Consider the following 26,560-nt stretch of genomic DNA (forward strand, 5'->3'; position numbering starts at 1 on the left):
CCATCTGCTGGATTTTGTGTCCCCTGCCTCAAAACCATCAGCAGGGGAAAGGTAAACTGCAGCCTAAATGATGATCTATTAACCATTATAATTGTACGCCAGCTAGCGTGACAAATGTTAGGAGACACGGAGATGAGGAACCCATCTATGACATATTACTTAAAATTGTAGAAGACGGTTTCTTCAAAAAGGTGCACTTGTAGTTGTTTACGTATTTGAATGTTTAAGATAAATAAAAGCAATATATTCCAAATGGAGAGAAATTTTTCTGTAGCTGAAGTAACAAATGTGTTAATGGAGCAGATTTTGTACAGCAGTGAAAAAAACAGGAGGCGGGATTCTCCCAGCCCTGGCCAGGCCGGAGAATCCCGATGATCGCGGGGCCCGCGCTGTCCCGAAGCCGGCACGCGATTCGCCGTCAGAAAAGAGCCGAGTCTGCCGGCGCCGTTCTAAGCTGGGGGGAGGGGGGGGGGGGGGGCAGGAGGGGGGAAAGTCGGACCCGGGGGGCGGGGCCTCCGATGTGGCCTGCGATCAGGAGCCACCAATCGGCAGGCCGGCCTCTGTGGCTGGGGAGGGGCCTCCTTTCCTACGCGCCGGCCCCTGTCGTCCTGCACCATGCTGCATCCGGGTTGGCGCGTTGAAGGAGGCCACTGCGCATGCCCTCGTTGCCGCTGCACAACTGCGCAGTGTCGTGATGGCCCCCCCTAAGGGCCAGAATAGTCGTGGGAGCGGCCCGTTCATGCCGTTGTAAAATGCGACGGCATTTACGATGGAGTGGACACTCTGCCGCGGGACGGAGAATCCCCGCCCAGGGCTTTGACCCTTGGTAAACCATCAGTTCAACGATTACCATATAGAGTCTAAGTCTTAAAGCTTTAATTTTTAATGAATGATTTCAAAAAGGGTTTGGTAGAACAATGGCACAGCACGAGAGTGAGCCATCATTGCTAGTATAGAAGAATTGATTTGGGATGTCCATTTAAGGTCCAAGTCCTTGGTAGGACCAGGAACGTTTTCCCACCAAAAAGGCCAATGGGAATTCACACCAATTTGCATGATGCTGGGCTTCCTAATTATGTAGTTAGGGTTTTCCTAACATATTGACGTGGGCTGGTTACACGTACCCGCTTGCATATCTGGGTATTGTTATGGGCCAGGTTCAGGAAAACTCCAAAGTATACCTGACCCACGACTTTTAATAGATTTTGGTTATGGGGAACACAAGGGTCCACTCTCCAGGTGTTATGTAACAGAGACCGTAAGCATTTTAAAAACAAAACAATGTTTATTCTATGAACCCAGTTAATATTTTATAAACACACAGTAAACATCTTATCAACTACCAACACACATAACCCCACAGATACAATACTTTATAGGTAACCCTTAATAACTTTCCTAGCAACATCCATAAGTTAAACCCTTTTTAACAAAGGCAGCAGGTTTAAATTCTCTACAGACGCAGGTATTACTTTGAAATTATCAAGTGAGCTGAAGACATTCTTTAGCTTGTCGAGAGAGATCAGAACATCTTCTTGCTTTGAATGCAACTCTCCAACATTGAAAACGAAACTAAGACACACTGCAGCTGCCAGCTCAAAACAAAAGTAAAAGACAGAAAGACAGGCCACCTCCAAACTCTGACATCACTGGAGCTATTGATAACACCCATTTCTTAAAGGTACATCTGCATGACAGTGTCACATTTATAAAGGCGTCTTAACAACTTCATGGTTGCAAAACCCCCCATGGATGGAGTTGGCCCGGCAGGGATGACCCAGGGAAATTCCAGTCTCGAGAATCAGCAACGCTTCCCTTTAGGTTCTGACATGCAATGGAGGCCAGGAGGGGAATCCTGTATCCCGAGGATGGAAGAAACAGGCCGAGCCATCAGACTGATGCAGCGTGGGTGGAAGTTGCCAGGAAGGTCATTACCTAGTCTCCACCAGAGGACTGACTTGCAGTGCTGCAAATGCATGAATGACCTCATTCATTCCACCAGGGTAAGTGAATCCTCAACTACGAACATTCACCTCACTAAATGGCCGAGGGACATATGGGCCTCAGTGGCACCATCAGTGCGACCCATCTATAAAAGCTACTCAATGTGAAAAGGCGATGCTTCTTAGTCTACTGCTGTTTATCTAATCTGCAGGTGAAGAGGCCACTGCTGGTCCCCGACCCTTCCACACAGAGAGCTCAATGCTGTGGGGAGCAAGGGGATTAGGGGTTGAGGGATCTCATCAAACACTGCTAATGACATAACATGCTTCATGTGCGCTTTATCCTTCTATCTGCATGGTCTTACTGCTCTGGGTGTTCTTCCCTAAAAACATTCTGACATTCTGCAGTGCATCAATCATATTTCACACAATCCAGTACGTTATTTGTAAGACTGGAAGCATGAGATAGATACTGCACATGACTCTCATCACCATCTTGTCTTTGCATAGGTTATAGCACAACAGAGCGCAGGAGGGCCTATCTTTATGAGGAACCTCAGAGATTGAGCAAGTGGGCAGCTGAGCTGATAGAGGAGGAACAGAGGATCAAGTCTGTCCAGATGGAGTAGTTGGCGGCAGTAGTTATCCAGTAAGGGTCCATGCATGATGTAGTTGCATAGAAACCCAAGGTTCAAGCATTTGTCCATCTTGGGACAGATCATACAGTCACTCGCTCTCTCTTCTTTCACTTGTAGGTGTCAGCAGGAAGAGAAGAAGGGGAGAATTAGAATTAGAACAGTACAGCACAGAACAGGCCCTTCGGCCCTCAATGTTGTGCCGAGCAATGATCACCCTACTCAAGCCCACGTATCCACCCTATACCAGTAACCCATTAACATTATTTTTTAGGACACTAAGGGCAATTTAGCCTGGCCAATCCACCTACCCGCACATCTTGGACTGTGGGAGGAAACCGGAGCACCCGGAGGAAACCCACGCACACACAGGGAGGACGTGCAGACTCCGCACAGACAGTGACCCAGCCGGGAATCGAACCTGGGACCCTGGAGCTGTGAAGCATTGATGCTAACCACCATGCTACCGTGCTGCCCCTAGAAGACGACATATCTAGCAGTAATTCCAAACCACATAGGATGAAGGACATTAGACAGGAGAAATAAAGTGCCCCTGTGGAACTATCACAGCAGTTGCTTGCTCACTCCTGTAGCACAGAAACACACATCTTGGCGAGTACTCGATCTAGTTCAGGCAGAATCTCATTCTGGTGGTCACAGTACGATACGTATTCACAGCAGGAGGAGTCAGGGCCAACCAAGCTCACTGCTGGGGAAGAGGCATCTGATATGTGAATGGCCTGGACTGAAATGATGCAAGAGGTGGGGGAATATCAGGTAGAAGTGGTGGAGGCACCCACCTGCTCTCTAATGGTTCTACACCCGTGTGCACATGAGAGTCTCCATGGGGAGTTGTGTGAACACCATGGAGAACCTCACTCAGCAGAACACCAAGTTTCTGTCGTGTGTGCATGCAGAGCTGCACTCTTCACTGCAGCCATGGGTGAGGTCTTGCTGTGGCTATGCAAGGGGTGAATGGGCACCTCGACCTCCCTCAGGTGCCCCTTTCCTCAAGGGGTCGGGCAGGGGTCCTTCGGCACCCAAAGGGTGCACTGAAAGTGGTTGTTGGGCACCCCTGGAATCTCTATTTAGCACTGAGGGCACCCAGCCATTCAGAACTTCCCTTGTCTGTAACCCTTTCAACTTTGTCCTCTGTGATCACAGAGTGAGCAGCTGCACCATAGCAAAACAGCCCAAGTAAGCCAGTGCTCTCCAGACCGCAGCTATCCAAGGTCATCCAACAACAGGGCAACTCCTAGACCTGCCCTGCCTCTTCATTCCTCTCCTTCCCATTTTGTAACCCTCAACCCCAGCACAGACCATTGCCGCACAACAGTACCTCGTGCAGCAAATGCCTGCAGCATAAACATCCATATCCTGGAAATTCCACACATCCACTGCTGGATGGGGTATTTCAGGGCTTACAGGCGTGATGGAGACCTTCATCTTCCACTCTTTGCAAGGCCTCCCCAGGCAAGTTCTGACATGTCCACACCATATTGATCTGAACTGGCTTCATGGGGGCTTCTGGTGAGAATGGGCAACCTGCCATGGCAGATGGGAGCACATGTCCTACTGTCATTTAATGCTGGTGGAATCAATTTTTCAGCTCCTGCAAGTCTGTCCACCCCCCACTGCCCGCCTTTAAACTCATAGCTGGTGGGGCTGGAAAATAAAAACTGGTGCAGTTTGTTTTAATCAACATTTGACATATTTCAGGATCAGGACACCAATTTTCCAACTGTTCATGAAATGCCTCATAATATCTTTCAATATATACTGAACTGCCCCACAAAACAACTTCATAATACTTTTACCAGAAGGGAATATTTTATTAAAAAGTAAAGGACTATTCAATTCTTTTGTTGATTAATTAGATTTATTCCATTTCACATTCCTTTAAAAAATGCTACACTTAAGGCAAAGTTTCACCTCTAATGTTTTTTTAGCTCAGTTGGCTGATGATGCAGAATAGGCCAACATTGCGGATTCATTTCCCATACCGGCTGACGTTATTCATGAAGGCCTCACCTTCTCAACCTTGCCCGAGATGTGGTAATCCTCAGGTTAAATCAACACCAGTCAGCTCTCCCCCTCAAAGGGAAAGCAGCCTTTGCTCGTCTAGGACTATGTTGACTTCACAATATAAATAAAAAATTAGCCATTCAACACCAAGGTTTTCTAAACAAAGCAAGAGTTTAAATTTAACACAGGGCCAATAGGTAGGGCCTTTCTCACAATGAAAATTACAGCAAATGCTATCTTTATTGATTTTCCTTCCCTACAATTATTAAAAATAGATGCTTGCCAAATGGAGCTTAAAGCTGCAAGAAACATTTCAATATTCCATTCAACAAATTTACAATTTAAGAAATGAAGTTAACAAACTGCCAAAATTTAGAATTTCATTAAAATAAATTACAAACATTCCCATGGCTAAATGCACTCGAGCTCAATTTCCAAATGGTATCCATTGTAATTTGGAAAAGTGGAAACCACAACTTAAAATTGTTAAAGAAGACGGAGTACCACCTGCCCGATTTCATCTCACTAGTTTCAATTTCAAAGGACACTCACCCTGCTGGTAATATTGCAGGCAGGTTATCAAACATTACAACAATAGGGCAGCCCACACAAAGAAAACAAGAGTGGAATAATTTAGAATAAATGACACATGGGGATTTTATTGAAACTTACAGGTTAATGCGAGGCCTGGATAGAGTGGATGTGAAGAGGATGTTTCCACTTGTAGGAAAAATTAGAAGCAGAAGACACAATCTCAGACTAAAGGGACGATCCTTTAAAACAGAGATGAGGAGGAATTTCTTCAGCCAGAGGGTGATGAATCTTTGGAACTCTTTGCCGCAGAAGACTGTGGAGGCCAAATCACTGAGTGTCTTTAAGACAGAGATAGATAGGTTCTTGATTAATAAGGGGATCAGGGGTTATGGGAAGAAGGCAGGAGAATGGGGATGAGGAAAAATATCAGCCATGATTGAATGTCAAAGCAGACGCGATTGGCCGAGTGGCCCAATTCTGCTCCTATGTCTTATGGTTTACGTTGGCTGTTGGACTATAATAGTGAGTTGTATTTGTTTGTGGTGGTTTCAGGATTTTATTAAGTCGGCAAACAAGAGGATTTTTTTTGCTTATGAAAACAATGATCCTGGGCAAGATTCTCCAATAAGGGGGTTATGTTCCCACTCCAGCGTGAAAATGCGGGCGAATCAAGAAAGTCTAGAGTAATTCTCCTACTTGGAGGGGGCTAGCAGGGCCGCCAGGTAGTCTTCGCAGCTCCGGGTGCCGATACTTTCATCGGGGGTCCGCGCATGCACACGGCCGGCGGTCTGTGTCAGCCGCCCTACTTGACATGGCGGACCCACATCATGGACTGGCACCAAATAAAAGCCCCCCATCCCCATGAGATCGTGCGCACCTGCGGATCAGAGGCCCCCGATCAATAGCTTGGCCATCTGCGAGCCCTGTGAAGGATTCCCCCTGCCCCCCCCCACCAGGGTGCCCGCGATCTGAGCCGCAGCCGCCACGCAGAGTTCCTGACAGGTGGGACCATGAGAGAGCCACGCCGTCGGGATCTCGGCCAGTTACACTCGAAGAATCACCGCGGGGCCTCTGTCAATGGCCCCCTATCCGCGCTGCGCAGACCGTGCGCAATTCGTGCCGATTCTCCAGAGAATCGCGGGAGTGGCGTAACGCCAGAATTCGGCGTCGACACCCATTCTCCACTGCCGTGCAGATCGTGATTTTGGCATGGAGGCTCAGAGAATCCTGTTCCCGATCTTTCGTACAAGTCATTTCAGCCTTAAAAAAAAATCACTCTTGGGATGTGTACATTGCCAATAAAGCTGGCATATATTACTTAGATGACGGAAAGCCTTCATGAACCCAATTGTTTATTATGACTGGCTTCCTAGGCAATTTCTGCAAGCAGTTAAGACTATTTTGATGTGAGATTGGAATCATGTGCAGATCGAGCAAGCTAAGGATAATGGAAATACTTCCATTAAAGACATAACTGAGGCACTTGGGTTTGCCACTTTTACTGATGTTAGAATTTTGCCTTTTTAAAAAAAATATCCCAGTTACATGTATAAGTCCCAATAGTAGAAGAGAGAGTCAAAGTCTAGGAACAGGGCTTTCTGACTCCAACACTGTATGGGCATCATCAATTGGGGGGGGGGGGGGGGGGGGGGGGGGGGGGGGGGGGGATGAGTAAATTTGGAGACCTATTAAAGAACTACAACTCTTCAAATTTTCCCATCCTGTCCATGACTATGTCTGCCGATGTAAATTGGGATCAATTTAAAACTCAGGTGAGACATTGTGCAAATATTGTATACAAATCAGATCAGGTATACTGGGAAATACCAGCACACTGCGTATACATGCAGAGGCTGGTGATTCCACAAAGGAAAGAGTTGATAGATCTTGGAACAATTCCCTCTGGCAGCTCTGATTTCAGCTGCCATAATAGATCTTGCGTACTTTAGCTGAAGAAAACTTCAACTTGTATTTGCAATAGTTTAGAATCAACTTTGTCATGTGCAGGGGTCACACTGATTACACACACAGGTTGTGCAGCACTACAAACCGATGGTTGCACAATAAACTGAGCACTGCTGGGTGTGTTAAGAGCTTCCGACCTAGTGAATTAGTACTTGACACACAAGCGATCTGTGTATGGTGCAGTAATGGAGTGGAATACTTTTAACAAAGCCAGTTTCAACATGGTAGTGGGCCTTTGCCTGCTCTGCACCTGCAGATATTAGATAAATTATCCATTGAGCAGCTGTTTTCTCTCAGGAATAGCTCCAGCCACTCATCAGCTGGCAAAAGGAACTTGAGAGGAAATCCAGACACACTAAATAGGCTAATCAAAACTTTCTGTCCTTTCCTAGAGACGGATTACCATGGAAATATATTTTTTTAACAAGACTGTTTCAGACATTTTAGAACACTATCTTAAACATGTGTTAAACTGCAAGGAATTTTTTTAGCCTGCTAAAGGTACCATTTTCTATATTCTAATCCCATGTGGACAATAGAAGGGAACGTTATTGCACAAGGTTATGTGAAGCCTCTCTAGGAGTGTTAAAAGCAACTCACTGCTAATTTATATATATTTCTTCAAATTCATCTTCTGTAATTCACGTCCTCCCTGCCTTAACCCACCCACACTTGGCAGGGAAATGTCAGGCAGCCTCAAGGGTACTGTAGACAAACTGTAATACTGCACACAAACAAGGAATGCAATACACGCTAAAGTAGGAGGTAAGGTACAAAGATAAAGGCAGGACTAGGGGCTTTTCATTTAAGCTCCATATGGTTTTCAAAGACAGTGATGGCTATTATTCTCGATTGTATATTTGTCAAGGAAACTAGCTTTTGTGTTTATGAAGTACTGGGGTTGCCTTGTAGGAAGAAGCTAGAGATTCGAAGCAAGAGCTGAGTTTTTTCCAATCTTCATCAGCTCCATCATATTACCATGCCTGTCTAGCATTAGCTCAGATACATCCACTGAGAAGGGTATTATAGTGAGTTGGAAATGTTTTCACCTAGTGAGGCATCATGCTCCAGTCAGGAAACCCAATGATTCCAATGTTCTTCTGACTAGTTTCCCATTCTTTCATTCTTCATAACCATCATTCAAAATTCTGCAGCCTGTTTCCTATCAAACATCAGATTCACTCACCCATTACTCTTGTGCTACCTTTTCTTTAAAATAATAATCTTTATTGTCACAAGTAGGCTTACGTTAACACTGCAATAAAGTTACTGTGAAAATCCCCTAGCCACCACATTCCGGCGCCTGCTCGAGTGTACAGAGGGAGAATTCAGAATGTCTAAATGACCTAACAGCACATCTTTCGGGACCTTTATTGACTCAAGCGTGTAACAATGCTTCAAATTCACCATCATCCTCATGTTTAAATCCCTTGATTGTGTCGTTCATATCCCAAACTGCCTCCAGACCTACAACTCACTTAACTCTTGGTTGCTCCAGATCTGGTCTCTTGAGTGTTTCACCTCCACCATCTGCATCAATGACGACCATGCCTGCAGGGTTCCTTGTTCTGGAAACACTTCTTTAAACCCTTCAAATCTTCACCTCTTCTTTTAAAACCTTATAAAAATCCACCTCTAACCAAGCTTTTTGGTATGTCAGCCTAATGTAAACCCTGGATCAGCATCCATTTTATTTCATGATAACTCCTCTGTGACACGCCTTGGGACACTTCTCTACATTGTACAAAAGGATAATGGTGGCATGGTGGCACAGTGATTAGCACTGCTGCCTCACAGCTCCAGATCCCTGGTTCAATTCTGGCCTCGGGTGACTGTGTGGAGTTTGCACGTTCTCTCGGTGTCTGTGTGGGTTTCCTTCGGGTGCTCCAGTTTCTTCCCGCGGACCAAAGATGTGTAGGTTAGGTGGATTGCCCATAAAAGGTTAGGTGGAGTTACTGGGTTACAGGGATAGGGTGTGGAGGCATGGGATTAAGTAGGGTGCTCTTTCCACAGGCCAGTGCAAGCTCCGTGGGCCAAAAGGCTTTCTTCTGCACTGTAAATTCTATGATTCTATGACATAGACAAATGGCTGATTAAGGTTGATGAAAAGAAATGTACCATGATTCATTCTGACAGGAAGAATGTGGAGAGACAGTACAAAATAAAGGGAGAAATTCGTAAGGAGATGCAGGAACAAAGGGATTCTTCTGCACTGTAAACTCTATGATTCTTTGGATCAGAGTGTATATGTTCTTAAGATATTGAAGTTGAGAGAGCAGTTAATAAATCATATGCTATCCTTGGTTTTATTAATAGGGATATGGAGTACAACAGTAAGGAGGTCATGTTGAATTTGAAGACACATTTGAAGGCCTCATCTGGTGTATTGCATCTAGTTCTGGGTGGCACATTTGAAGAGGAATGTGAACGCATTGGTTGGAGTACAGAGTTGATTCACAAGAATCATTTCAGGGATAAAGAACTGCATCTATGAGGATCATAGAATCCCTACAGTGCAGAAGGAGGTCATTCAATCCATTGAGTCTGCCCCAAACCTCTGAAAGGCCCCCTACCTATAGTCAGGCCCCCACCCTATCCCTGTAACGCAACCCAACCTGTGGCCCAATTTAACATGGCCAATCCACCTAACCCGCACATGTTTGAACTGAGGGAGGAAACCCACGCAGACATGTTGAGAAAATCTGGAGTTGCTGTCATCCAAGCAGGAATTAAACCCAGGTTCCTGACACGGTGAGGAAGCGTGCTAACCACTGTGCCATTCCGATTGGAGAGGTTGGTTATGTTTTCCTTGGAGAAGAGAAGGCCGAGGGGAGATTGATAGAAGCACTCAAGATCCTGAGGGGTGTGGACAGGTTAAATACTGAGAAACTGTTCTCTCTCAAGAGTACATCAAGAGCTAGAGGACACAGATTCAAAGTCATGGACAAAAGGAGTAGAAGTGATGTGAGGAAGAGCTTTTCGCCCAGAGAGTGGTTAGAATGTGGAATTACCTTCCTCAGAAGGTGGTGGAGGCATGTTTGATTGAGATACTCAAAAGGGTATTGGATTGTAATAAGACAACGGAGAGTAACTAGATAGAATGCTTTTTCAGAGGGCCAGTGCAGACCCGATGGGGTAAACGGCCTCTTTTTGCTCTGTGAAGATTCTGTGGTTCTGTATAGATGTTATATAAAAGCAAACTGTTGGTGGCTTGTGTGTGTGCATGTGAGGGAGAAGGGTCAGCAGAAGGAGCTGGAGTATATTTTTAAATTAGGCTTTCATTTACTAGAAGTACTCAGTTTGTAGGGGGTACACTAACATAGTTCTTATGTTCCTAGGCTAGCAATGCAGAGGCCTGTGTCTATTAGCTGATGTTGGATTTGTTCTTTCGTCACGTGTACTGAGATGCAGTGAAAAGTATTGTTCTGCGTACAGTCCAGACAGATCATTCCATACATGAAAAAAAAACATGGAACATACATAAATACATAATGTAAATACATAGGCACATAAATACATAGGCACAGGCAACGGATGAGCATAGTGTGCGTTCTCAGGCCTTTGTATCTCCTGCCTGATGTAAGAAGTTGGAGGAGAGAGTTGGAAGGGTCTTTGATTATGCTGCCTGCTTTCCTAAAGCAGCAGGAGATGTAGACAGAGTCAATGGATGGGAGACGGATTTACATGATATACTGGGCTGTGTTCAAGACTCTCAGTAGTTTCTTATGGTCTTGGGCTGAGCAGTCGCCATACCCGGCTGTGATGCAGCCAGATAGGATACTTTCTATGGTGCATCAAGGACAGGGACCCATAACCCCGGGACACATGATAAATTCCCACCACTGCAGCTTGGAACTTAAATTCATCTAGTTAATTAATGGTGAGCATTGCAATAATGACTATCGAACTACCAGAGTATCGTTCGTTAATGTTCTTGTACACTTGTCCTTACCCTATGACTCCAGACTACAGCCATGTGGTTGACTCTTCAATGCCATCTGAAATGACCTAGCAAGCCATTCAGTTATTAATGTTTGAAAAAATACTATAATAAAATTGGAAAAGCCACCCAACATCAACCTAGGCATGGGATTAGGACACAACAAAGTGCGGCCAAGCTGATCCTTTGAAGTCTTTCACACCAAGATCTGGGAACTTGTGCCAAATTTGGAAGAGCTGTCCCAGTCTATTCAAGCAATAGCTGAATAAGAGTTCAGATTCATACTCACAGAATCACACATTTCGGCCAATGTCATAGACTCCTCCATCACCATCCCTAGGTGCCCTGTTCCATCAACAGGACAGGCCCAACAGAGATAGGCAGGACAATGGTAAACAGTCAGGAAGGAATAGTTCTGGGAGTCCTCAACGTTGACTCCAGACACTATGAAATTATATGGCATCAGGTCAAATGTGGGCAACAGAAATGCTGGTTAATTACCACCTGCTGTCCCTCCTCAAGTGATGAATCAGTGCTCTTTCACATTCAACGCCACTTTGAAGAAATGCTGAGGGCAGCAAGGGCACAGAATGTACTCTGGGTCAGGAACTTCAATCTTCGTCACCAAAAGTGCCTCAGAAGCACCACTAAACAGGGCCGGGATTCTCCCCTATCCAGCGGGGCGGGGCCCCCGGCGGGATGGAGTGGCCTGAACCACTCCGGCGTCGGGCCGCCCCAAAGGTGCGAATTTCTCCGCACCCATAGGGGCCAAGCCCTAACCTTGAGGGGGCTAGGCCCGTGCCGGAGTGGTTGGCGCCCCGCCAGCCGGCAGGAAAGGCCTTTGGCACCACACAAGCTGGGGCCGAAGGGACTTCGCCAGCCGATGGAGGTCCGTGCATGCGCCGGAGCGTCAGCGGCTGCTGACGTCATCCCCGCGCATGCGCAGGGGAAGGGGTCACTTTTGCATCTGCCATCGTGAAGGCTATGGCCAACGCGGATGGAAAAGGGTGTCCCCACGGCACAGGCCCACCTGCCGATCGGTGGGCCCCGATCACGGGCCAGGCCACCGTGGGGGCACCCCCCGGGGCCAGATCGCCCCCCCGCTCCCCCCCAGGACCCCGGAGCCCGCTCGCGCCGCCTTGTCCCGCTGGTAAGGTAGGTGGTTTGATTCCCGTCGGCGGGACCGACATGACAGTAGCGGGACTTCGGTCCATCGCAGCCTGGAGAATCGCCGGGGGCGGGGGGGTGGTGTGTGTGTGTGTGTAGGGGGAGGCACCGACAGGCATGGCACGAATCCCACCCCCTGCCAAATCTCTGGTGCCAGAGACTTCAGGAGACGACGGGGGTGGGATTCACGCCGCCCCCCTGTGATTCTCCGACCCGGCGGGGGGTCGGAGAATCCAGCCCCAGGTCCTGAAAGACATAGTTGCCAGACTGTGCCTGCAACAGGTAGTGAGAAAGCCAGCACAGGGGAAAATTCTACCTGTCCGTTGCCTCATCAATCTACCTGTCGTAGTTCTGTCTGTCCATGACGTTGTTGGTAGGAGTGACATTATGGAGAAACAGTCTTATCTTCACACTTGGGCACCTTACCTGTGTTGCATGGTACTGTCATTATGTCAAATAGGACAAATGCAGAACAGATCCAGCAGCTCAAAACTGGGTAATTGTGGGCCATCCAGAGCAGAATGTTATTACAATCCATAACTTCAGGGTCTATCATGTTGTCACTCTACCATTAGGCCATGGCCAACCATGGTTCAATAATTGTTGAAGAGCATACCACAAGCTGCACCATGCTTATCTAAAAATTAGATGCCAAGCTTCTGAAGTTACAACTCAAGACTACAGGTTTCCTGAATAGCAGAAGCAGAATGCTATAGAAGAGATAAACGTTCCCAGAAGCAACAGGTCAGATAAAAGCTCCATGGTCCTGTCACACAGTTGTGAATCGTGATAGACAGTTAAAGTGAGGAGGAGTCCCCATGTACATTCCCAACCACAACGATAGGAGAGTCTAGCGTGTCAGCGCAAAATATAAGGCTGGAACATTTGCAACCATCTTCATCTAGTAGTGGATGAGTAAATGACTGATCTGTCCTTCCTCCAGAGATTTGCACGATCACAGAAGCCAGTACTCAGTTAGTGCAATGCACTGCATGTACTATCAAGAACTGTCTAAGCACATTAGATGCAGCAAAGGCTACAGGCCTGACAACATAGTGACTGTACGCCTGAAGACTAGTGCTCTAGAACTAGTTTCAGGCCAAGTTGCTTCAGCACAGCTACAACTTTAGTGTGTACCTGAAAAAAATGGAAATTTCCCAGTTATGTCCTTCCACCAAAAGCTGGTCAAATCCAATCGGCTAATTTTCACACCATCAGTCTTTTTTCTTAATGATTCGGGATGTGGGCATGGCTAATATTTATGGTCCATCCTGATATGCCCTCCAGATAGTGTTGGTGAGCTGCCTTCTTGAACTGCTGCAAACTATTTATTGCAGGTACACCCAGAGATGGTGAAGTAGTAGTACCAAGTCAGTATGGTGCACGACTTGGAGAACCTGCAGGAGGGGGTTTCTCATATGCCTGTTGCTCTTGTTTTTCTATGTTAGAAGTGCTGCCAAAGAAGCTTTGATGCGTTGTTGCAGTGTTTTGAACCCCGTTCCTAGATATCAGTAAAAGAATGGAATAAAGCATTGACGTGCTTTCAAGCAGCATTTACTCACCAATAACCAGTTCACCGATGCTCAGTTTGGCTTTTGCACTTGGCGCCAGACCTCATTACAGCCTTGAACCAATACTTAACTCTAGAGGTGAGATGAGAGTGAATGCACTTGATATCAATGCAGCATTTGATCGAATGTGGCCCTAGTAAAATTGAAATCAATGGGAATCGAGGGAAAACCTCTATTGGCTGGAGCCATGCCTGTCACAAAGGAACATAGTTGCAGTTGTTCGAGGTCAACAATCAGGGCATTGCTCAGGAGTTTTGCAGGGTAGTGTCCCAGCCCAACCATCTTCATTATTGTCCTTCCCTCCAACATAAGGGCAGATGTGAGGATACTCACTGATTATTATAAACTGTTCAGTTTAATTTCCAACTCTTCAGATAATGAAGCAACCTATGACTGGACAACATTAAGCCTTGCTTTCGTAAGAGATAAGTGGTGGTCAGCTAGACAATGACCATTTTCAACAAGATGGTCAAAACATTATTTTCTTGACTTTCAATGGACTTACCATTATTGAAGTCCTCAACATCCCAGGGGTCACCATTGACCAGAAACTTTTGAGGCAATCCAGCCTCATAAATACCTTGGCTGCAAGAGCAGATCAGAGGCTGGGTATTCTGTGATGAACAACTCACTCCCAAAGTCTCCAAAACCTATCTACCATCTACAAGGCACAAATCAGAACATGGAAGAATTCCCACTGCTTTCCTGGATTAATGCATCCTTCAAAATACGCAAGCACCTCAACAGCCTCCAGGACAATGTAGCCCACTTAACTGATAGTCCCATCCCACCTTAAATATTTACTCCCTCCACCACCAAAACACTTTCAGTGTGTACCATCTAAAAGATCCACTGCAGCAATTCCCAAAGCTTTTTAACAGAACCTCTCATTCCACAAATTATTAGGACAGTTACATGGACACGATCATCACCACTTCCAAGTTCCCCTCCAAGTCACATATTATTATGACTTGGAAACATACCACGGTTCCTTTATTGTTATGAGGTTACAATCATGGAACTTTCTCATGAACGCTCTGGGAGTGACTTCACCACATGGATGGCAGCCGTTAAATAAGAAGGTAGCTCGCCACAACCTTCTCAAGGGAAATTAGGGATGGGCAATAAACAGTGGCCATGGCAGCGACATCCACAAATTGTAATGAATAAGAATAAAATTAGCAGCAGCCTCCTTTCTCTGGCAGTAGTCGGATGGATCTCAAAGTGGTCCTCTTTTTTTCCTATGTACCCTGCTTCTTATGGGGAGCGTTCTTCCTATCACTTTAATTAATGTATTGCAGCTGAGAATGCACTTTCAACGTGTTAATAATATGTTATACAAAGCATTTAACAATGGCTCTGGATTTCACTGCTGGACTACAATGCTTTAAACAAACCATCCGGGCAACTTGAACACATTTCAAGGTCCCTATGGTCTGCTCTCTTGAAATTCTTGCAATCCACTACATTTGTTCCACTTATCTATCTGTAGAAGCCTCATTCATATCAAAAGTCTAGTGCAGGGTAATCCCTGATTATCAAACATCCATCCTGATAAATGACTCTGAATCATCAAGGACGGTATGGAGGACTGTCACACAATTGTCAGTACTGTTTCCTATGTAGCTGATAAGAATACAGGAGAAAATGTTCTTGCTATTACACACTTGCTGACCATTTCTTAAACAAAAACCTTCTGTATGAATGGAACTGAGGGGAATATTGCACAGAGCATCCAATGCGACAAGGTCCGATTAATTAGTTTCTGCATCTGTGGGAATCCTGCTGGTTTATAAAGTGAGACAGTTGCTCACACCAACCTGATTCATTAGGTATCCTCTGCTGTTCAGTTGAGTGAACTACCCAGGATTGGATCCACCCTCATCCATCCAAGGATTGCCAGAGCTTCTCCAGCACTGACTCATCTTCCCATCCCTGCAGTGTTATATCTGATGTGATCCAAATACCCATATTTCACACCCTCCTTTTAATATTATCTGAAGAGAAGTGATCAGAAGAGAAGTGCAATGTACCAATGAAAACACGTCTATTTTTACTCCCAACTCTCCTTGCCTCAAGATCATCAGCCTATCCAACATTTAGTCTTGGATGAGGTGTAATATTCTCCAGTTGAATATGGCAGCCATCATCTTCAGCCTTGCCACAAACTGCACACTTGCCATGCTTTCCAGCCATTGCCTTGGGTTGAAATCAATAGTTCCCAAGTTGAACTTTAATTTCTATTATAACTGGAGATAGTCATTGCCTGGCATTTGGAGTGGAAGCACCTCTGTAAAATCACTGCATTAAAAGCACTCATATTAAAACCCTCATCAATACATTTGTTCCTCCAGACTCAACTATTTAAATGTTCCGCTGGCTACCCTCTCAACCCCCCTGAACAAGAATTTAAGCTAAAGAAATTCAGCATGTCTGCATTGACTCTCTCAAACTCTATAGCTGTGTCATAGAGAGCATCCTATCTGGCTGCATTACAGATTGGTATGGCAACTGCTCAGTCCAAGATCGCAAGAAACTGCAGAGTGTGGTGAACTCAGCCCAACGCATCACACAAGCTTGCCACCCTCCCATTGGTTCTGTCTACACCCTGCTGCCTCAGGAAGGCAGACAGCATTGTCAGTGACCCCTCATTCACAGGCTTTGCCCTCTTCCAGACCCCTCCATCAGACATAAGATACAGAAGTCTAAGACCCGCACATCCAGACATAGGAACAGCTTTTTCCCCACAGCTACTAGACTCCTTAACGACTCTCCCACAGACTGATCTGTTCCCTGTAAGAACACTATTCCTGATGCCCTATACTGCTCTTCTTCATGTATTTGCTTTGTTTGGCTCATGTTCTGCACTACAACCAATCACTATTTGTCGATGTACTTGGTCGAATATTCTTTTTGTCGACTGTATAGGTACCCTTGGCTGCAGAAAAATGCTTTTCACTGTACTTCGGTACATGTGACAATAAATCAATCAATCAAAAAGCCTGTATTCTATCAACAGCAGCTCCTGATTATTCACTGCTCCCAATTTAAAATTCTCATTCATATGATCAAATTAGTTCATGGTCTCACCACTCTGTCCTCCTGCAACTCTAAATCACCAGCAACCAATCACCTCCCATCCCCACCCCCACACAAGAATTCTGCATTATTTGGCCTCTCACGTATGGTCTCCGCATCTTTCTTTCATGGTGATGGTGGGTATGTATGAACCTTTGAACTTTGAGTAGAATCAGATCCTTTTCCATAAGCCAATGCCATTTACAAAATCATTTTTAAAAGAATAATCTCACTTTTATACCGTCCTGAAATGTTCCTGGTTTCTTATGAATGCAGCATTAATTTGATTCAGTAAATTCATTTCCTGAACAGCAATTACAATAGCATGGCATTGGCTAGAAGTCAAGAAATTAAACTTGGCTAATACTGTTCAGTGCAAATACCTGTTAGATAGGAGTTGGGACTTTGTTCCAGATGGGGAGGTCAGATATATTGCCAGGTCACCTCGGCGAGGGTGTGCAATGGTAACTCGGACAACAACGTGCTCCAGATAAGTCACTCGATGGTTTCCATTGTCAGAACAGCCAGTGGCTTTGTAGACTGCTCTCACATGATGCTCAGGGCGAATTGTTCTGCAGCAACAAAGTCAATTAGATTAGAGATATCTTGCAGAAGTTGTGTGCTTTAGCATGGGCAACAGTCTAGCTCGAAACTGTTGCTCGACTACAATGGCAATAGTCTGAGTACGGGGAGGAAAAAATGGTAGAAGGTGTCTTTGACAACAGGCTGCTCGCATGAACATTTTACTCCAGGCTATGCTGAAAATACTATTTGCTTCAAGAAATCTCCACAGATTGCCAATTTCTTTATTTTGAAAAAGCCAATGAACCAACATTTCTTCAGAAATTTGTGATTTGGAAATATTTACTGATTTTCTATTAACTATCCCACTCGATTTTTTATTCAAATCAATTGTAATGTCCTTTGTTAGAAACCCCCCCCCCCCCCCCCAAATATTGCTGACGATGGAGAGACAGTTTGCCGAAGTTTTAACTTTGCACTTGTCAGGACAAACACAAGAATATAACATTTCAAACGATTATAATGATTTATACTCCGGGAGAAAACATGCATCTCTTTTCAGCCATATGTAACATTTGCACTACATTGTTTGTACCCAAATTAATCCAGCAGAGAAAATGTCCCTAAATTCAGATATAGTTCATCAATCCCAATATTTAGTTTGCTAACTTAAATTTATTTGAATCATTTCATCACCCCAAATAAAGACTCAAAAGTGAATTATTTCTATTTCTTGGCACAAATTAATCACAGATACACAGGGAAAAAAATTTGCCAGAGCTTGGGAAAACCCCACATGCGCGCTTTTGTGGCAGAATACACAGTGTATACACAAGTGTGAAGCTTTACAAGGAATTTTTGTCTTTTCACACAGGAACAAATTCACAATTCGTTCTGAGATTCACGATGGAATGTGTGAGGGGCTTGGAGTTGGGTTTGTTGGAAGGTCCATCTTGACCTGTCAACACAGCAGCCCAGTTCCAACACTGTTTGAAAGCCCCTAAACCTCAGCTCCCCATTCTAACCCAGGCCAATTCTGTTACCATGTATCTCCCAACGATCTAGGGAAACACCAAATTCGTAATCACTTTCATTGATACTGGACCAAAGAAACAAGGAGGAAAGGCTGCAATCCTTTAAGTGCCTACTAGATTTGTAAACAAACAAGGTGCTATATTAAAGACATAGGGCAGGAGAACCCTGTATGTTGGCAGGAAGCCCTGTGGCACCTTTCCCACTGGCCAGAATGGCAGAATCCTGCACTATATTCTGCGCTTGGAACCTCATTAATTAGGCAGAGGAGAGTTCCCCTCCAAAGCACATGATGGGCTGGTAGATTTGTCTGCCCACTGCCAACTGGCAGGTTCGAACGTCTCGGCACGTTATTTAAATAAAGGTCTCTCGAGGCCACATGACTTCACCAGACTGTGTAGGATGTCAGCAATACAGAAAGAAGAGGTAACCAGCCTATAAAGAATGTCTGTTTCTCGTTTCAACCACCCTCCACTGAGCTCATTGTGCCATGCCTCACTTGGACCTCTATCGATTTCATCCAGAGTCTTCATGCATCACCTTCCAGTAAACAATGTGGTATCCCTTTGACCTTTTTTTTTTACCTTTTATACACCTTTGTCAGGGTCTAGCTTCTCTCCTTTGGTCCTACCTCTGCCTTCCATTGTTCGTCTTATTCCTCTACCTCCTTGTCCCTCTGTGCCATCATGAGCCCTCACCCTTGCCCCCCTCCTTGCACAGCTCTCCTTCCACATTTGCACAGCTCTCCTTCCACATTACATCCCCTTGTCAGGCCATCACATTCGGCCTCACCTTTGCACTCCACCCCCGGTCAAACTTCGGACCGTTGTTAGGTTTGGTTGCATGATTCCTGCAGCATAGTGCCGTCCAAATCGACACTGGTGTGTGGCACCAGGGGGAAAGAGACCCCTGAACATCCCAAGGACACTGTACTGATTTGAGACAGAGACACGGGAGTGTCCAGCAGCACAGTGCTGTCCACGAAGACCAGATCGGCATGGATATGGAAAGCAAGAGCTAGTTTGCTCCTGCAGAGTGCTGCACAGCATATCAGGAGCAGTGCAGTGCTATGGCAGAAAGGCTTTGTTGCACTCACCTCGAAGTCTCTTGCAAACTGAGGACCACATTGTGGACACTACTCTATAGCAATTGATTTTAGACCAATGCAATTTGTCACTGGTGTGACACATGATTGGAAGGCCTGATGGAACGCTGGCAGGCAGCTGTTTTAGTGAGCATTCAGGAGATGCAAATGCTGTTCACTCCACCAAACATCAGAAGACAGACTTGCCATGAGGAGAATTGCAATGGGATTTAACGGCAATTGGTTTCCGACTTTTTGGCTTTGAGGGCCGAAGGGCCTGTTCCTGTGCTGTACTGTTCTTTGTTCTTTTATTTCATAGACCCATTTACTAACTAGCATTATTCTTCATGCTCAGTCTGTATTTTTTCGATTTCAAAATAATAAAATATTTTTAAATGACTACCAATATTTCAATTCAGTCAAAATGGGTCTGGTTGCTTTACATAACTCAGCTACAACAACCCACCTGTCATACTAATAACCCAGCAGAGTCAAAACAAATTTGTCTAATCAACCATGATTTTCTCTCTTTCATATTACAAGTTAACTAAACATGTTATTGAAAAAGGAAACTTAGGTTAAAAGTATAAAATTTAACATCAACAAGCAAAATAGATACTTAAATTAGGTTACTACAACAAAATAGAGCTTTGAAATGCACTGGCCAATCATGTGCCCCATATCTTTTGTTCACACATATTTGGTACCTGCTTTGTTTGTCTGGGTTCTCCACGCAAATGTGCTGGGTTGGGACGGATTTCCAACGTTCTGCTTCCTTTACCATGGCTTCTGCATCCATTAATCCGAATCCATACAGGTGGCTCACTGTTAACATGGACATTCAAGTCAGTAATTCCCTTTGAACTGGAGCAACTCTCCACACTTCACCCCGATCATGGTAAATCGCTTATCACTGGTGCATGTCTACCACTACTTTATTCCAGTTCCTCTCCTCCTAGGTAGTGCAGGCGCCACTAAAATGTATAATCATTAAACTGACTTGTTTGCCAGCAGATTCAGGTAAATATTATTCACTTTGTTTAATTGTAATAACAAACAAATCTTATATTCCAGGGTGCCCATCTGCATCGCCACTTTACTACAACTCAATTCTAATGTTATTAAAAAGATTATTCAGATTATATCCAGTTTAATCAGTGGTACTTGTGATCTTTGAATCTGAAGGAGCAGATTTACTTTTTAATCCCCGATTATAATAAATTTTGACAACAACCTGTGACCACGGGCAAAGTGAAATTCACATCTCACCAGCAAGATTGGATTGGATTGGATTGGATTTGTTTATTGTCACGTGTACCGAGGTACAGTGAAAAGTATTTTTCTGCAAGCAGCTCAACAGATCATTCAATACATGGAAGAAAAGGGAATTAAACAAAATTCAAGAAAATACATGAGAATACATAATAGGGCAACACAAGATATACAGTGTAACTACATAAGCATTGGCATCGGTTGAAGCATACAGGGTGTAGTGTTAATGAGGTCAGTCAATAAGAGGGTCATTTAGGAGTCTGGTGACAGTGGGGAAGAAGCTGTTTTTGAGTCTGTTCGTGCGTGTTCTCAGACTTCTGAATCTCCTGCCCGATGGAAGAAGTTGGAAAAGTGAGTAAGCCGGGTGGGAGGGATCCTTGATTATGCTGCCCGCTTTCCCCCGGCAGCGGGAGGTGTAGATGGAATCAATGGATGGGAGGCAGGTTCGTGTGATGGACTGGGCGGTATTCACGACTCTCTGAAGTTCCTTGCGGTCCTGGGCCGAGTAGTTGCCATACCAGGCTGTGATGCAGCCAGATAGGATGCTTTCTATAGTGCATCTGTAAAAGTTGGTAAGGGTTAATGTGGACATGCCAAATTTCCTTAGTTTCCTGAGGAAGTATGAGGAAGTTGTGCTTTCTTGGTGATAGCGTCGACGTGAGTGGACCAGGATAGATTTTTGGTGATGTGCACCCCTAGGAATTTGAAACTGCTCACCATCTCCACCTCGGCTCCGTTGATGCTGACAGGGGTGTGTACAGTACTTTGCTTCCTGAAGTCGATGACCAGCTCTTTAGTTTTGCTGGCATTGAGGGAGATTGTTGTCATTACACCACTCCACTAGGGTCTCTATCTCCCTCCTGTATTCGGACTCGTCGTTATTCGAGATCCGGCCCACTATGGTCGTATCGTCAGCAAACTTGTAGATGGAGTTGGAACCAAGTTTTGCCACGCAGTCGTGTGTGTACAGTGAGTAGAGTAGGGGGCTAAGTATGCAGCCTTGCGGGGCACCGGTATTGAGGACTATTGTGGAGGAGGTGTTGGTGTTGATTCTTACTAGGAATTCAACAATGGGTTCCTCATTGTTGGGAATTCAACAGTGGTCTGAAGGTGGGAGTTTGCCCTGGTCTCTTTCTTGCATGCTGGCAACATTACTCAACATCAGTTACACAAGATTGATTTCTCATTCCACCCTTCCAACCAACAAACAGGTTACATTAACTTCTGCAGTATACTTGTTCCAATATAACCAATGGAAATAAAAAGCGTGACAAATTTGAGAAACTAATTGATGTTTTCAAAACTATATTCTATCAACTTGAACAGGATAAATGTCAATCCTTCATATCCAAATGTCTCACTCACAGTACATACAGCAAGAATCTTTTACTCACCTTCGAATTCACAGTTGAAGTTTGTTTGCAGTTGCGAATCTACACCTTCCACCACTAATCTAAGAGGAAGCCATTCCTCAATTTTGCTTTTCTCATTATAACTGTTATGTTCTTCAAACTAGACCAGAAGGACCCCCATCTTTTACCACATGGATCATTTAAAAAATGTTTTTAAAATGAATTTACGTGTTGCCGGCATCGCTGGTTAGGCCAGCATTTATTGCCCATCAGAAGGTTGTGGCGAGTTGCCTTCTTGAACGGCTGCAGTCCTTGAGGTGTAGGTACACCCACTGTGCTGTAAGGGAGGAGGTTCCAGGATGTTGCCCCAGCAACTGTGAAGGAACGGCGATATATCTCCAAGTTAGGGTGGTAAGTGATTTGGAGAGGAACCTCCAGGTGATGGGGTTCCCAGGTACCTGCTGCTCTGTCCTACTGGCAACTTCACTGAAAAGTATTCTTTGGACAACCTTACAGCTGACTCCAAATTACAACTATAATATTTACTTTACATTGACTTTACATTAACTATGGCAAACCGTTTTCAAGCAAAGCCTGGTTCTTCTCCAAGGGTTTTATATCACTCAATTCTTAAAAGTAGCTTGTTACTTTTTTAAAAATAAAATACAGGAATGGATGAGAGAAGGTGGTGGAATTGCTGATAGCAATGAGGACTGTCAGAGGATACAGCAGGATTTAGTTTGTTTGGAGACTTGGGCGGAGAGATGGCAGATGGAGTTTAATCCAGACAAATGTGAAGTAATGCATTTTGGAAGGTCTAATGCAGGTAGGGAATATACAGCGAATGGTAGAACCCTCAAGGGTATTGAAAGTCAGAGATCTAGGTGTACAGGTCCACAGGTCACTGAAAGGGGCAACACAGGTGGAGAAGGTAGTCAAGAAGGCAAATGGCATGCTTGCCTTCATTGGCCGGGACACTGAGTATAAGAATTGGCAAGTCATGCTGCAGCTGTATAGAACCTTAGTTAGGCCACACTTGGAGCATAGTATTCAATTCTGGTTGCCACACTACCAGAAGGATGTGGAGGCTTTAGAGAGGGTGCAGAAGAGATTTATCAGGTTGTTGCCTGGTATGGAGGACATTAGCTATGAGGAACGGTTGAATAAACTCGGTTTGTTCTCACTGGAACGACAGAGGTTGAGGGGCGACCTGATAAGAGGTCTACAAAATTATGAGGGGCATAGACAGAGTGAATAGTCAGAGGCTTTTTCCCAGGGTGGAGAGGTCAATTACTAGGGGGCATAGGTTTAAGGTGCGAGGGGGAAGGTTTAGAGGAGATGTACGAGGCAAGTTTTTTTACACAGGGTAGTGGGTGCCTGGAACTCGTTGCCGGAGGAGGTGGTGGAAGCAGGGACGATAGTGACATTTAAGGGGCATCTTGACAAATACATGAATAGGATGTGAATAGAGGGATACGGACCCAGGAAGTGTAGAAGATTTTAGTTTAGATGGGCAGCATGGTCGGCACAGGCTTGGAGGGCTGAAGGGCCTGTTCCTGTGCTGTACTTTTCTTTGTTCTAGAATATGGAGGTGCCTGACACATCTACTGTAGTCCTTCAATTTAGAGAATACTGTACAAACATTCTTTGTCATTTAAAAAAGATCTACAAACTTAAAATACTCATCGTTTCAAGGATCTTCTCATAAAACTCATATATATCCCATTTGCTAACAGAAGTGCTCAAGTAGCAACTCAACAAAGGGATCCTTTGGGAACTGCTTCTTCCCAATAGTTGTTCCAGTTCTGCAGGTTCACTTAGTGATGTCCCAAGTTCTGTCTAAATGAGACATCACTACAGCATTATACTATTAATTACAGGCCGAATTTCTCAGTTTTACTGAAATTTTTCGTTTGGCCAAGGCGAGAAAAATGGTGTGCAGCTCACCGGCTACACAACCAGTTTTTCTCGCCAGATAATCCAGTACGTGGTGCAAAAGAAATCTGCAGGTGTGGCCCACGCTATCATGCTGGCAGGGCAGGAACAGGCCAGCAATAAATAGACAACAGCAACAACAATCTCTCCCTCAATGTCAGCAAAACTAAAGAGCTGGCCATTGACTTCAGGAAGTGAAGTATCGCACGCACCAATGGTGCCGAGGTGGGGATGGTTGACAACTTCAAATTCCTAAGGGTGCACATCACCAACAATCTGTCCTGGTCCACCCACATCAACATTATGACCAAGAAAGCACATCAACGCCTATACTTTCTCAGGAAACTAAGGAAATTCAGCATGTCCACATTGACTCTTATCAACTTTTACTGATACACCATCGAAAGCATCTTAGCCATCTTGGCAACTGCTCAGCCCAAGACCGTAAAAAACTACAGAGATTCGTGAACACAGCCCAGTCCATCTTGTGAACCCGGCTCCCATCCATAGCCTCTGTCTACACCTCCTGCTGCCTTGGGAAAGCGGGCAGCATACTCAAGGACACCCAGCTTATTCACTCTTCCAACTTCTTCCTTCGGGTAGGAGATACAAAAGTCTGAGAACACGCACTAACAGATTCAAAAACAGCTTCTTCCCCGCTGTTACCAGACTCCTAAATGACCCTCTTATGGATTGATCTGATCTCTTCACACATCTTCTATACTGAGTAGTACTGCATTCCTGTATGCTTCACCTGATGCCTGTGTCTATGTATTTACATTGTGCATTTACATATGCCTTATAGTTTTCATGTGTGGAACAATCTGCCTGGACTGTACATAGAAGAATACTTTTCACTGTACCTCGGTCCACGTGACAATAAACAAATCCAATCCAAACACTATGAATCACTTTAAACAGCCTTGAGGTGATGAGGTGGCAAATAGAGAATGTTCTTTGATGCATTGCAATCTCTGTGAGAAACATCCCAGATGTGTGAAGGGAAGTCAGCAGCTGGCTCCAATGAGGCAGACACTTACCACATAATAGTCTAATTAGGGACCATTTTCCAATGATAATAGAAATTTCCTAATGCCGGAGTGCCCTCAGCATGTGTGGAGCTCACTAGCTCTCTGGAAGCAGCCTAGCAGCTATGCTTTTAAAAATTATAGAAATCCTCAGAGGCACCTCCATCTTGAGGTGCCCTTGTGTGCAGCACCACATCTCCTGGTAGGGCTGTTTGCTGCCCACAAACTTCATCACCGATTAGACTTCCCAGCTGCACAACCCACTTGCCCTCTATAATTAGAAAAGGCTTCTGCAGATGATTTGTTAATTGGCTGTCTCTGCAGGAACAAGAAGAGAGGGCCGCAGACATGAACTCAACGCCTGCCGTAAAATTCTGCTCTTTATCTCTCTTTATTTTTTTACTCCCCTCCCCAATATAAATCAAAAATATCGCATTTAACTTTTGAAAGTAATCAGAATTAGAAAATTATGTTTAATCAGAACAGCAATTAAGACCATTGTGAGTTATTAAAAGTTACTTTTATGCTATTTTCAGCACATGCTTCAGAACGAACAAACTTTCATTTACTAACTGTTTTTACATACTGTGCAGATGTGGAAAAGATTTGATAAATAAAATTTTATGGAGGTGAGTTTATTTTTTCCAATTGGGTTAAATGCTATAGCATTACAATTAGTACTCTTGGATTAGAGGAAAGCAAAGACAAAAATCCAAAGATTTCACTCCCAATTGACAACCAACAATCCCTGCTAGAAAATTCCAGCACACAGACACCTTGAAGGAATAAAATAAGGTTCAACTCTATCCAGCGCAGTTGAATAAACTACCAAGAATAAAATAATAAAACGTAAAAGCATGAAGATTTGCTGTTAAAAATCCAGCAAAGATACGTCAGTGTGAAATCTGGAATGTTACTTTGGTGAGCGGTAGAACACATGAGATGAGGGGAATGCTAACACATCTGGAACAATTCAACACCTTCAAGAGGAAGTAAAGATGAAAATTTAGGGCTGAAAGTCTGATGGTCAAGTGCAATAATTGTAATCAATGTGTGTTCTACTTAAAAGGAGGTCCCTGTATGATAAAGATTCAAAAATACACAATGTTACAACGTTACTATTGACTTGATCATCGAGTACAATTTTTGGGTGGAGAAAAATAAATTTCAGTGCGTTAAGAGTTAAAAAAATAATATTTTTCCAATTTAGAAAGCTTAGACAAGTCAATTGAAAACTTCAGCAAATTAGTAATTCAAATGCACGTCAAGATTAATAATACACCAGCAACAGCATTTATTGCAAATCATACATGGCATGTCTAAAGTATTTTTCTCACATGAAATACCATCAGTCGAGACAAAACATATCACGTCAGGAACTATGGTTGCCATGGGGAAGACTTCCCAGACAGCTGATGTTTGGCTGTCTGAAAGAAATAAACTTCAAAAGGTCCCACATGCAAGCGTTTGGCTTCCA

The 26,560-nt window shown here is 44.4% G+C and overlaps 1 protein-coding gene across 1 annotated transcript in view; it reads right to left on the reverse strand.

The window, feature by feature from the left end:
- The window catches only part of LOC119970392 (proprotein convertase subtilisin/kexin type 5-like), a 520,270-nt gene that overhangs the window by 252,826 nt on the left and 240,884 nt on the right, over nucleotides 1-26,560 (reverse strand). Inside the window, 2 exon segments of the mRNA XM_038804933.1 lie at nucleotides 17,242-17,430; nucleotides 20,204-20,321. Coding sequence (XP_038660861.1) covers nucleotides 17,242-17,430; nucleotides 20,204-20,321 — 307 coding nt within the window.

This window comes from Scyliorhinus canicula, chromosome 8 (assembly GCF_902713615.1).
Source record: "Scyliorhinus canicula chromosome 8, sScyCan1.1, whole genome shotgun sequence".
Classification (NCBI taxonomy): Eukaryota; Metazoa; Chordata; class Chondrichthyes; order Carcharhiniformes; family Scyliorhinidae; genus Scyliorhinus; species Scyliorhinus canicula.